At 46.8% G+C, this 13,626-nt stretch overlaps 1 protein-coding gene across 1 annotated transcript in view; it reads left to right on the top strand.

The window, feature by feature from the left end:
• FOXK2 (forkhead box K2) overlaps positions 1–13,626 on the top strand; it is a gene marked incomplete at its 5' end in the record, with an annotated part of 70,114 nt that overhangs the window by 48,595 nt on the left and 7,893 nt on the right. Inside the window, 4 exons of the mRNA XM_032429996.1 lie at positions 3,179–3,372; positions 4,146–4,321; positions 5,361–5,657; positions 5,839–6,048. Coding sequence (XP_032285887.1) covers positions 3,179–3,372; positions 4,146–4,321; positions 5,361–5,657; positions 5,839–6,048 — 877 coding nt within the window. The remainder of the gene's footprint in view (positions 1–3,178; positions 3,373–4,145; positions 4,322–5,360; positions 5,658–5,838; positions 6,049–13,626) is intronic.

Genomic DNA, 13,626 nt, shown 5'->3' on the forward strand with positions numbered 1-13,626 from the left:
TCATAAAAGAGCCCGATCTGTTTTCTTTGCTAGGATTTTCTTTGCATAGAGAGTAGGGGGAGGACTGTCACCTAAAACAGCCCATTTTTAAAATGTGGGTTTCCAGGGGTTGCTGGATGGCTTAGTTGTTTAAGCGTCCAACTCTTGATTGATTTCGGCTCAGGTCGTGGTCTTGGGCTCGTGGGATCAGGTCCTGTGTCGGACTCTGCGCTCAGCAGGGTGTCTGCTTAGGGTTCTCTCTCCCTCTGCCCCTTCCTCCAGCTCATGCTCTCTCTCTCTCTAAAATAAAGAAATATTTTTAAAAATTAAAAAAAAAAGTGGGTTTCCAGACTGCCTCCTGCCCTCCCCTGTGGGGTGAGGGAGGTGGCTGTGCAGGGAGAATGGGACCTGGTGGGCTTGAGCCCCGTGCTCTGCATCAGTTCCTAAGAGAAGTGTGTGTTGACACTCCCGCCATGCCTGTTCTGAGTACCTAATGGAAGTCCACAGCTACCTTTCAGGCTTACTTTTGGTATTTTGCATTGTCTACCCATGGCAAAGCTTTTTGATTGGTCTAGAAGAAACTCTAGAATAAAACAAGATCTGACTGTGTCTGGAAAGATGGCATATTTCTTTCCTTTGGTTGCTTATTTATGCCAGAATGTTTTCTTATTGTTTATAATTTTACCCAGCCCAGAGTAGAGGTACTTGTTATGATTAGAAGATTTGAATTTTGGGCCTCTGGGCCTCTGAAAGGACCAGAGCTGGTTTCTTGAAATAGAGGGAGTGCTTTGCGTTCACCTCATTCTGCACATTGAACTCTCCTTCTGGAAGGTACTTGACATGTCCTCATCAGTTTCTTTATGAGTCCTTAGTAGAGCGTTCAGTGTGATTGGGACAAACAGAAACTAGAGTCTAGGCAGGAGTGCCAGAGGTGCTCATGGAGGACAGTGACCAGCTCTGCACCTTGCCCCTGGGTCTGGGTCAGCTGAGGGGCCGGGAGGGAGGAGGGGCTGTCGTTTAGGGTTCTGGGAAGCAGCCTTGAGTAGGGGAGGATTTGGGGGGAAGAGAATGTGCTCAATATTGCAGATCCTTTTCTCTGTAGTTCATTATAAAGAATAATAAGCTGCCTTTTCTCTGCATATAATAATTTCTGAATCATTAGAGTCCGAGTCAGTGTGATTTTAGTATATGTAGCTTGACTTGATCAAATTACAAAGGTCTTAAATTACCTTAGAAATCCAGTTACTTTATTCCATCTCTGTCTGCAGTAGATACCTCTTACTACTGACTCATATTTTCTAGTCTTTCTGGCTAGACTATCACAGCCTCTTTGTTCTGTAGGCTCATTGTGAGTGGAGAGGAGGTTAGACCCTGTTGTGATGGTGCCTAATAGGTTCTCTCGCATTTTCAGGACAGAAAATACCAACTCCTTCCTCTCGGAACTTGCATACAGCTTGTCGGTGGCGTGAGGGTCGTGGAACCACAGCCCCTGGTCCTGTTCTCCTTTACCAGGGGGAAGAAATACTAGTGCCATAGTCCCCTGGAGTGGCACTTCCTCCCTCCAGATGCCCCCTGTGCTCACTTCCCTTTTTCCTGCTAGCAACACCACATTACAGGATTAACAGCCTTTGGCGGGGGCTCCTCACCTCCCACGTCCTTCACTGCGGCTTGGCGGTCACTTCTGAGGACCTCTTGACCCTCACTGGGCAGTCGTAAGGATTGTCTTGTTCACAGGGAGAGTGTCATGGTCTGGGTTTGCTTTTCTCAACTCATAGTCTTGGAGTCTACCTTTCTCCTCCAAACACAGAATGTCTGCGTGTATTTGGAGGAGGATTGTCTTCTTTCTCTGGTGGAGGCACCAGTAACAGTTCGATTTTCCGGAGGAATTAATAGAAAGGTATTGTTGGTTATTAGCTAAACCCTGTGATAAAACATAATAGTAAGTATCTGTGGTTATTAAAATATTCTAAATCTCACAGAATGCATTTATTTATAAACAATTTCACAAAACACAGACACAGTCTAGCCTGCACCTTCGTGTTGCCAGCGAGGTGACTGGTTTCCACAGGCTTACGTGGTGTTTATCACAGCCCATGACTGGTGCGACACTTGAACAGTCCCCAAGATGGGCTGTAAAGTAGAATTTGATACATTTTGAGTTTTGAGCCACCTCTGGCAAATGCAGTATTTCAGGCTGTGGCTAACAGTTCTGTTAGAAGGTTAATTGGGGGGAATTTAAAAGTGATTTTTGAATAGCCCAGAATTTTACTCTGAGTTACCACCATTTTGAAACTTTAGTAGTTTAATTTTTTTTAATTTTAAATTTAAACGTTAATGTAAACACATGAAATGATGTGGATGCATGACTTTCCTCCAGCTGTTCCTGACTTTTTGGAGGGCTCAGGATCAGGTGTGCTGCCAAGAGTTATTCAGGTTGCAGCGGGGAGCTTTCTTGAAATCGTCTGTCAACTGTGAGCCAAGCTTTTTGTAACAGAGTAGAGTAGGGGTTGAGAGAGAAATTTTCTGTATGTGCCTCACAGGATTATTTTGTGGATCAAATTTAAAAAACCGATATGGAAGCATTTTGGAAAGTGCTCTTGTTACCGGAAGATGGTGTCTATAATACTTCCCCAACCTTTAGCTCATTTTTCTCCTTTGCTGGTTTACTGAATACTTGATACTGGATTAATTCATTTTAGATGGCTATGACAGATTCCTATAAGCTAATTCTGTGCTCAAAAAGATTTTAAAGGATTGGCTTATTTTGGCTCTGTTCATCTCTAAGAAGGGAGAGGCCCACAGGAAATGTCAGATGACAACAGTGATAATCCTTGGTTTCCTACCTGGAAAAAAAACGGAAGTTGACATTTTTCCTGTTGGAAATTGCCTCCTTCCCTTTGGTGTCGATTTCCCAGCCTTCCTTGTTCCCCAGGTCCCCTCCTTGCCCCTGGTGGCCACCCTGCCACACTGTTCCCAGAGCCGTGTGTCAGCCTCCGGTGGAGGGGAAACACCCCGAGCCCCTTCTTCACTCAGGGGAGAAGGGCTGGTTCCTTCCAGCACAGTGCTGCTTTTAAAGTTGTCTGCCCTCTGCAAGGGCTGAGTGCTAGGTTTCTGCTTTGCAGGGCACTAAAACTGGGGCACATTTTGATTTCTCAGCAAAGAAATATATGAATTCTACGTATTTTTTTATGTTTCATAGAATTCAATTCGCCACAATCTCTCTCTGAATCGTTATTTCATCAAAGTACCACGTTCCCAGGAAGAACCAGGCAAAGGCTCATTCTGGAGGATAGATCCTGCCTCTGAAAGCAAATTAATAGAGCAGGCTTTTAGGAAAAGACGGCCTAGGGGCGTGCCTTGCTTTAGAACCCCTCTGGGACCGCTCTCCTCTAGGTAAGGAAAAAAGACAAACAAAAAGACCTCACTTACTGGTCAGTGAATTTACCTTCCATGTATTGGTCAATTTTCCTTTTGCAAGTGAAGGAATTGGCAAATGCATTATGATTAAATGTTTGGGGTGGGGATTTGAAAAGAAGTGTTGGATGCTACCCATGGACTTTTTATTAATAGTGGTCTGAAACAGTTCAGATTGTTGATGAAGTTTTCTTTAAACTGTGTTCCATGTTGCCGTTGTGGCTTCATCGGACTCCTTACATATTGCGTTTGATGAGCAGTGTGTGTTCCTTTCCTTTGGCATGTGAACAGCTCTTTAAAGCCGCATTCAAGGTTGACTTATACAACGTTAATTGCCTGATTTTCAAATTATACATTTTTAGCTTATAGATACTCTGTTTTTAACAAACAAAAGAAATGACCATGACGTAAATCTTAAGCCCCTGCTTCCTTGCACACTGCTGGCTCCTGATGCCGGTGGACAGGAGCTGCTTCAGAGGGCAGCCGGTCCACCTCCGCGGTGGTGCGGCCTGCGCTGGGCACGGAGCTGTGGTCGCCCGGCGCCGGCACACTGGCTGTCACAACTGAGTGAGTCTCGCTGGGGATCCGTCTCAGGTCACGGGCATTCACACAGAAAGTAGGACTTACAGAGCTGTAGTCGGTTGGCAGAAGACAGATGACACCCCTTTTTTCGGAATGCACTTTATTGAAACAAGGCAGCTTTATGAGTGCTTTACCTGTAAAAATCCACTGTCTTCTTTTTGGTAATCCAGAAGTGCCCCAGCCTCTCCCAATCACGCTGGAGTGCTCTCTGCTCACTCCAGTGGTGCCCAGACTCCCGAGAGCCTGTCGAGGGAAGGTTCACCAGCCCCCCTGGAGCCTGAGCCCAGCGCCTCACAGCCCAAACTGGCCGTCATCCAGGAGGCACGGTTTGCCCAGAGTGCACCAGGTGAGATGTGCAGAGACAGGGCAGGCATGGTGGGCAAGGGGGTGGGTCAGACAGGTAGGGGCGCCAGGCTCCTCAGAAGGAATGCAGCAGAGGCCTTGGCTTCTTTGTACCTGGTACTTTCTGCATAGTACCTGCATGCTGTAAGCTCTGAAAAGCTAATAGCACTGTGAGTATTTAAAAAATCAGTGAACATTGTTTTATGTAAATAGCTTGTGTAGATGCCTGAAATAATTTAGAATTAATCTGTTTCTTAGTTGCTTCGTCATTCAAAAATTATGAAAAAAATCCCCCACCCAAAGAAATAACACAAATTAGACAAACTAGATAACTGATTCGCAGCAGAAACTGTTCACTTAATGAATAGGTGAGCATTTCATTACGAAGTCGCAATGCAGAATAAAAATGTGTGCTCTAGAGAACTTAAAAACAAAAAACAAGGAATAACATAGCATGGAAATGTGTCTGAACTAATTCTGTTATGGTTCCTGTTTGGTTTGCAAGATGTGCATTTTGATAGTGGGATTCCTGACCATGCTGACGACATGTCACCCATGTGTAACTCCTGTCACCCGGGTGTCTTTTCCTTTATTCTGTGCCCAAACCAGAAGGAGCAGGGGTTGGTTGGCAGAGTTTGTAACTGTGTCTGGACTTTGCGGTTCCCTTGCACCCACCATAAGATAAAGACTTTGATCCTGGGGGAGCATGGCACCCTTGTTTGGGCCTCAGTAGGTAGCTTCTTCCCATATACTGTGTCGACATTTTCTTTTTCGTGAGGAAAGAACTGTGGAAAGAGGTGTTGTAACAGATCTGAATAGAGCAAGAATTGCATTTTTTGCAGTTAGATACATGAATTAGGGATCTCCATTAAAATACCCCATTTCTCCCATCGTGTGTGACTTCACTGTTACAAGGTGAAAGGGGGCACGTCCTCTCATTAGTCTGTGTGTTGTGAGTGGGTGGTTGTACTTGGTCAGCTCTGGGACACGGTTGGAGGAACGTGGGCGACTGCACCTCACCGCTGCTCCCTTGTCCGCCGCAGGCTCGCCTCTGTCTAGTCAGCCCGTTTTGATTGCCGTGCAGCGGCAGCTGCCGCCAACGATCAAGCCTGTCACCTACACAGTCGCTGCTCCTGTGACCACCTCGACCTCCCAGCAGCCTGTCGTGCAGACGGTGCACGTCGTCCACCAGATCCCTGCGGTGTCCGTCACCAGCGTGGCCGGCCTGGCCCCAGCGAGCACGTACACTGTCGCCGGCCAGGCCGTGGTCACTCAGGCGGCCGTGCTGGCCCCTCCTAAGGCAGAGCCGCAGGAGAATGGAGATCACAAAGAAGTAAAAGGTGAGCGACAGAAGTAGTTGCTGCGGGTGGTTTCTCAGGCTCTCAGATGCCCAGCAGACTTGTTCGCCTGACACCTTTTCTAATCATGTCATGTCTTAGGTTTGCTGGCCACCTGGTGAGATTTCTGTAAGCTTTCCAGTAATATCAGTTGGTATCATTTCTTTGCCTTTTTAAATTTCAGTGAAAGTGGAACCTATTCCTGCGATTAGCCATGCCACACTGGGCGCTGCTAGCCGGATCATTCAGACGCCACAGACCACCCCAGTCCAGACGGTTACCATAGTGCAGCAGGCACCTCTAGGTCAGCACCAGCTACCAATAAAAACTGTAACGCAAAACGGGACTCACGTGGTGCCAATCCCTGCCGCCGTACATGGCCAGGTGAACAATGGTAAGCAGTGTCCTCCGCAGGTAATAGGGTACAAATATCAAGAGCGAAGATCCTTTGCTCTCCTTTTATGAATGGCAGTGTTCCATGTTTTGGTTCCGATTGTTACAATTTTAATTTTTTGTTTGAGGAGATGTTTGCATTTCTAGACTATAGGAAACCTTTTTTTTTTTTTTTTTAAGATTTTATTTGTCAGAGAGCGCAAGCAGGGGGAGCAGCAGCAGGAGAAGCAGGCTCCCCGCTGAGCAGGGAGCCCGATGGGGGACTCGATCCCAGGACCTTGGGATCATGACCTGAACCAAAGGCAGATGCTTTACCAACTAAACCACCAAGGCATCCCTAAACTTAGAGGAAACCTGATAGTGCTGTAGGGCACCTGGCGAGTGGTCGTGGGTGTTAGCTCTCATGGGACCCCACTGGAGGAGGGGCCGTTTGGGCAGATCAGTGTTTCTGTAAATACCTAGAGAGAAATACTCCTGCCTTGTCGTGTGTAGATACCTGGGTGTGGTCTAGAGGTAGCAGGAGGTTTGGGTGCCGGTGCCCACCTGCTGAACTGCCCCCGGGAGGGGTGCCTCAGCACATCTGTCCAGTGGCAGTGCCCTCCCCTGCGCGTGTGTGTGGTGTGCCTGTGTGTCTCACAGAAGCCAAGAGTCCTGTGCACGTAGCTCTCTGTGAATGTTCTGACATAAACTAGTAGAGAAGACAGGACAGACCAGGGGAGCTTGGATTTTAAATAAGGGCACAGAGAACTTCCTTTCGCCGAGGCTTGTGGAGCAAGGTGAAGGGTGGGAGTCCAGTGTCCTTGCTGCTGCTGTTTCAGCAGTGGCTCCTTGCCCAGGCGCGTGGAGCGCCTGCTGTCCGTCAGGTCTCAGCAGTGGCCTGCAGGACCTCAAGCCGTGGAGTCAGGCTGCCGGCCAAAAGCAGCTCTCTGTGTCCACAGACAGTTCCTTTGAAAGAGAATAGGGAACAGAAGTCTTGTGTTGACCTCCCGCTCCTTACTGAGCTGTTACGGAACGGAGGAGACCTGCATTTACCTCATGGGATTCAGATTCCCACTCTGCCTCACCCCAAATGCAATGGAAGAATAAGATCTGGAACCTTTTCTGGGGAAGACTATCCACCTGAGAGTTCTTTGTTTTTAAATAATAGTTGACATATGCCAGCCTGTGGACAAATGGAGAAATTTACAATGTTACCCATTTAAAATGCTTTCTTCTTGGGCTCTGTGTCTCCTAAGTATTAAGAGTTGTTTGGGCCTTGCTCTTTTCTCTTTGAATAAGTTTGTCACTGTGGCTGGTCTTGATGCAGCAAACTTGGTGGGTCCTGGGTGCAGCTGGAAGCAGGTGGCATTGGGAGGTGGATGGTCGGTCCTCTTCTGGTTGGAGTCCTGCTCAGTGTGTAGCCATGGTGCAGGCTGGTGACTCCCTCTCAGAGGCCCTGCCTGAACAGGTGTGGCCTGGGGGTCCAAGAATGTGCATTTCTAACACATTCCAGCTTGTCTGAGAACCACTGGTGCAAGTCAGTGGCCTTTTATGTCCAACTGTCTGCTGGAAGGAATTGGAAAAACTGTGTATCCCTTTCACATGTGTAAGATGGTATCTAAAATTTTTCTTTACAAATTTAATAAGCAAAGGATTAAGTTGTCCACTATTGAAAATACTGATATTTTAAAATAAAAGTTTTACACCGTTCTCTTAAATGTGCTGCTGGCTCTGAATACTGCCCTGATTTGGTAACCACTCTCAGAACGTATCAACACCCAGACAGGCCCTCCTGCCCTTGTCACTGAGTCCCATGCCCTCACGGATCTTGTACGAATGCCAAACATTTTATGCTTGAATGTGGTTTATTGAGGACATTTTTTACTCTGCAACAAGAGAATGCAGAAATGTTAAAGATTTAATTGTGACTATAAGGGTTGATTTATCAATTGTTATTACTACGGTCGATCAAAACCAAAAACACAGGGGCACCTGGGTGGCGCAGTTGGTTGTTTCCAACTCTTGGTTTCAGCTCAGGTCATGATCTCAGGGTCATGAGCCCGCATTGGGCTCTGCGCTCAGTGTGGAGTCTACTTGAGATTCTCTCTCCGCCCTCTCTCTGCCCCTCCTGCTCATGAGTGCTCTTTCTCTAAAATAAATAAATAAATCTCAAAAAAAAAAAAAAACCACCAAAAATATAATTCTTATATATTAAAATTGTATTAAAGATGAATTTCTTAATCTCGGGCTTTAACGAAAGCCACACAGTTATCATTGACGATCACCGCAGGGTCAGCCCCGAGACCTTGTTCCCTCTCAGAAGAAGGAAGGGTGGAAAAAATATTGTAACTCCTTCCAGTTTTAGTCATCTTTTAGCAAAAACCATTTTAAATTACCTGTTTATTGGTTCTTTAATTTGGTTGCAGTCTTTCATTTAGAAATCACTGGCTTGGAAAAGGGTTTTTTATCCGATCAGCAGTGATCCCACGTCACAGCACCTGTGTCTTCAGTATCCCTTTGTTTCACGTGCCATCCCGACGCGCTCCTCCCCAGCGGCAGCGCCCAGCCCAGTGGGTGAAGGAGGTGCTGTTGAGAAAGGGGAAGGAGGTGGCAGATGAGCTTTAAGACCCCATGGGCAGGAGGGTGGCCTGGAGGTAGCTCTCCTTACACAGTGTCAGGTGTCGTTTGGGTGCTGCGCAGCCTGTGACTTGCTTTACCTGTGAAAGTCACTCTGGAGAAAGGAAAGCAGTACCTGTTATTAATCAGTTGTGAAAGTCAGCAGCTTTGATATTTTTCTTTTAAGCTGTTATTATGGAAAATGTCAAACATTCCGGAAATTACCTCACAGCCGATCTTGTTCCATTCTCCCCCATCTGTTCCCCACCCAGATCCAGACGGAGTGTCATTTCATCTATTAATATTTCAGCATCTCTAAAAGAACTTCCTTGTACTGTGTAAGCACCATACCATTATTGTCATTTTTTAAAATTAGCAATAATTCTTTTATACCTAGTATCTCTTTAGGATTCAAATCATGTATTTCTTTTTTAAAAAAAAAATAGTAAAATATACATAACACATCGACCATTTTAAAAGTGTACAAGTCAGTGGCATTAAGTACTAATTCACAGTGTTTTGAAACCATCACCTCTAATGAGTTCAGAAGAAACTGTATACCCAGTAAGCAGCTACGTCCTGGTTCCCTCTTACTGAGCCCCTGGTGGCAGCTAATCTGCGGTCTGTGGACATTTACCTACACTGGACATTTCCTGTAAATAAAATATAGGGCCATTTATATCTGGTCTCCCTCAGTGAGCATCACGTTTTGAGGTCATTGATGTTGTAGCCTAGGTCAGCTCTTCTTTATGGCTCAGTAGGTTTCCATTTTTGTTGATTCATTCATCAGCTGATGGACATTTGGGTTGTTTCCACCTTCTGGCTGTTGTGAATATGAATAGTACTGCTGTGAATATTCGTGTATATGTATTGAGTCCTTGTTTTCATTTTGGGGGATTGTAACCTAGGAGTAGAACTGCTCATTAATATGGCAAGTCTGTGTTTAATTTATTGAGGAACTGCCAAACTGCCACAGTGGTTACAACATTTTGCATTCCCACCAATGATGTGTGAGGTTCTGATTTACCCACATGCTGACCATCACTTGGTATTTTCTGTTGGTTTTTTTTTTTTTCCCCCTCAAGGCCATCTTATTTGGTGTAAAGTGGTATCAGTGTGGTGGTGGTGGTGGTTGTTTTCGTTGTTTTTTAAGAGCGGGAAAGTGGAGGGAGGGGCAGAGGCAGAGGGAGAATCTCCAGGAGATTGCCCCGCTGAGCGTGGAGCCCCGGGGTAGGGCTTGATCCCAGTGGGGACCCTGAGATCGTGACCTGAGCCGAAATCAAGAGTCAGAGGCTCACCCGGACTGAGCCCCGTAGGCACCCCAGGATCAGTGGTGGTGATTCGCATCTCCCTCATGACTAGTGGTGGTGAGCATCTTTTCATGTGCTTGGTTATTTGTATGTTTTCTTCAAACAGATGCCTATTTTTTGTTGAGTTATAGGAGTTCTTTATATATTCTGGATACTAGGTCCTAATCAGATATGTGATTTGCAAACATTTTCTCCCGTTCGGTGGTTTTGTCACTTCACTTTCCTGATAGTGTCTCTGATGCACCAGTTTCAATTGTGGAGTCTTGTTTATCTCTTTTCCCTTTTGTGTCTTGTGCTTTGGGGTATCCTAGCTAAGAATCCATCGCCACATTCAACGTCATGACTACCTACCCCTATGTTTTCTTCTCCTAAGAGCTATATAGTTCTAGCTCTTATGCTTAGGTCTTTGATCCATTTTGAGCTAATTTTTGTATATAATGTGAGGTAAGGGCCTGACTTCATTCTTTGGCATGTGGATGCCTAGTTGTCCCAGCACCATTTGAAGAGACCGTGCTTTCCCCACTGAATGGTTTTGTCACCCTTACTGAAAATCACTTGACTGGAGAGCCTGGGTGGCTTAGTTGGTTAAGCATCTGCCTTTGGCTCGGGTTGTGATCCCGGGGTCCTGGGATTGGGCCCTGTGTTGGGCTCCCTGCTAGGCAGGGAGCCTGCTTCACCTGCTCCCTCTGCCTGCCACTCCCCCTGCTTGTGCTCTCTAATAAATAAATGAAATCTAAAAAAAATTAAAAATAAAAAAATTTGTTTTTAAAAAAATAGAAAAATCACTTGACCTCAGATACATGGGTTTGTTTCTCTCCGTTATATTTTCATTGATCTTCGTGTCTGCCCTTATGCCAAAGCTAGTTTTGATTATTACAGTTTTGTAGGAAGTTTTGAAATTGGGAAGTATGAGTCCTCCAACTTTGTTTTTTTTTTTTTTTTTCAAGATTGTTTTGACTATTCTGGATACCTAACAATTCCATGCAAGTTTTAGGATCAGCTTTTCCATTTCTGCAAAAAACACATTGGGGATTTTGATAGGGACTGCACTGAGCCTATAGATTGCTCCAGGCAGTAGTGCGGGGTGAATATCACGTCTTTCAGTCTGTGAGCATGGACGTTTCCATTTGTTTAGGTCTTTAATTTCTTTCAGCAATGTTCTGTAGTTTTCAGTGTAAAAGTCTTGCTTAAATTTCTTCCTAGTTTATTCCTTTGGAATTGTTTTCTTAATTTCCTTTTGAAGTTGTTCATTGCTAAGGTATAGAAATACAGCCAGTGTTTGCCTGTTGATACTGTACCCTGCAGCTTTGCTGAATTCATTTATTAGTTGTAATAGTTTTTGGTTTAGGGGGTTTTCTTTTCTTGTGTGGATTTGCTAGGATTTTATACATACGAAGATTATGTCCTCTCCAGTAGAGATAGTTTTATTTCTTTTCCATATGGATGTCCTTTACTTCCTTTTGCTGCCTTATTGCTAGGGCTAGAACTCCAGCGAGGTGCTGAATCTCAGTGGCAAAAGCAAGCATCCTTGTCCTGCTCCTGACCTTAAGGGGAGAGCATTGTCCTTCACCATCGAGGCCGATGTTAGCTGTGGGTTGTCATCTACAGACTTTATTATGTTATCCTTCTTTCTGGTTTGCTGAGTAGCTTTATCATGAAAGGGTGTTGAATTCTGTCACATGCTTGCTTTTTTTTTTTTTTTTTTTTTCGAGGGAGGGCGGGCACACAAGACAAGGGTGGGGGTGGGGGAGAGGGGCAGAGGGAGAAAGAGAATCTCAAGCAGACTCCCCACTGAGCAGGGAGCCCTACACGGGGCTCAGTCCCACGATCCTGAACTTACAACCTGTGCCGAAAGTTGGACCTTGACCAGCTGAGCCCCCCAGGCGCCCCTGTCACGTGCTTTTCTGTGTTAAGATGATCACGGGCTTTTTCTTTTATTGATGCAATGTGTTGCATTGGTTCGGTTTTTTGTAGTTTAATCACCCTTGCATCCCTGGGGTAAATCCCACTTGGTCATGGTGTATAACCCTTTTAATATGCTGTTGAATTTGGTTTGCTCACGTCTTGTTGAGGTTATTTGTGTCAGTATTTGTCAGGGAAGTTGTTTGTAGTTTACTTGGAGATTTTGTCTGCTTTGGTATCAGAGCATGAATATAGAAGTCAGGCCTGGGCCAGTGTGTGATGGATCCTCTTCCTGGCAGCTTCTGGGGCTGCTCGACCTGCTTCCCAGAAAACGTGCTTCTGACCATTCCTCAGCCTCTCTTCCCCCGCTGGTCTGTGTTCTGGCCAAAGGTACTCAGTCTCTGCTGAGACTGCTACCCTAGGCCTTTGTCAGGGGGGCAGGGGTGTCAAGAGGAAAGGTCGCCTTACTCTGCTGACTGTGTTCTCTGGTGACCATAAAGGAGAAGTCCCGGACTAACGCTTCACTTGTCGTCCTGAAGAGTCTCCCTCGTGCTCGCGGCTATCACCCCTTCTTGCAGAAAACAGCCTCCAGTCCTCCAGCTTGTTCTGCTTTGAGGTCCAGCTGCGAGGGGTCTGGCCCTGCCAGGTTTTAAGGAGGTGGAAGGGTTTCATGGGGGTGCAAGTGCCCGTGTCCTCGTGCCTGCGTGCTGTGCTCTGTTGCAGGGTTGTATCTGGAACCAGCAGAGTACCTGCTTGACCAGCGTGGCCTTTTGCCCTGTGTTTCCCCACGGGTGGTCTGCAGGAGGGGCTGCCCCCAACTCCTCTGAGGGGCATGGGAGGGCTCAAGCAGGGAGGGTGGAGGCGCCTGCCCTGAGCGGGCGGTGTTTCTCCCTCACCCCTCCTGCTGTGAGCCGTGGACAGGGCGACTGCGCCTCCAAGCACATGTTGGGCCGCCGTGTCTGAGGCTGGTGCTCTGCAGGACTTCCAGAGATGACCTCATGCACTTGACCCTCCGTACTCGCCTGCTCACATTTGTTTGTCATCCCCAGTCTGTACTCATGGGGCACGCGTGTTGAGGGTGGCACAGTCTTTGAATCTGGCATGCTGACTTCCCCTGAGGTCGAACATGACAGTACCCCTCCTCCTGGGCGCGGCTCTCACCATAAACACCTGTCTTTTCACAGCCTATTAGTGCCCTGTTTTTTCACGTTTTGTGTTTTTTTGCTGATTTTCCTGTTTAAAATGAACTAGAAGCACAGTCCTGAGAAGGTCTGGTGTTCAGGCACCGCAGGCTGTGATGTGCCTTATGGAGAAAACGTGTCAGAAGAGCTGCTTTCAAGCATGCGCTCAGTGTCCGTGAATCACCACTGTAGGTTAAGTAAGTTGTCTTTAACCAGAAACACATGTAAAACAAGGTGTGTGTTAGTCGGTTGACATACGGCAGCAAGTGCCCGGTGTACTGTGTGGCTTGTGTTGGGCACCGCTTCCACTGGGGGGCGGCGGGGGCGGGGGGGGGCCGTGTCCCACTGGAAGAACTTGGGCTGCATGTCAGCGCTGCCCCAACAGCCGCATCGGCCCTGTTCCCGAGACAGGGCACTTAGTCTTGATGAAGGAACGCACAGTGCACAGGAATCAGAGGCCCCCCATTAGCCAGGGTCTCGCTGGCCCCGTTGTTCCCAGAGGGCATGACCATGTGCAAGAGCCCCACCCTGGCCTCCTGTCTAGGTCAGGAGGTATGTTCTCCACAGGGCCAGGGTCTGACGGCTCTCCGG

The sequence above is a fragment of the Phoca vitulina genome, unplaced genomic scaffold (genome assembly GCF_004348235.1).
Source record: "Phoca vitulina isolate PV1807 unplaced genomic scaffold, GSC_HSeal_1.0 scaffold41, whole genome shotgun sequence".
NCBI classification, from domain to species: Eukaryota; Metazoa; Chordata; class Mammalia; order Carnivora; family Phocidae; genus Phoca; species Phoca vitulina.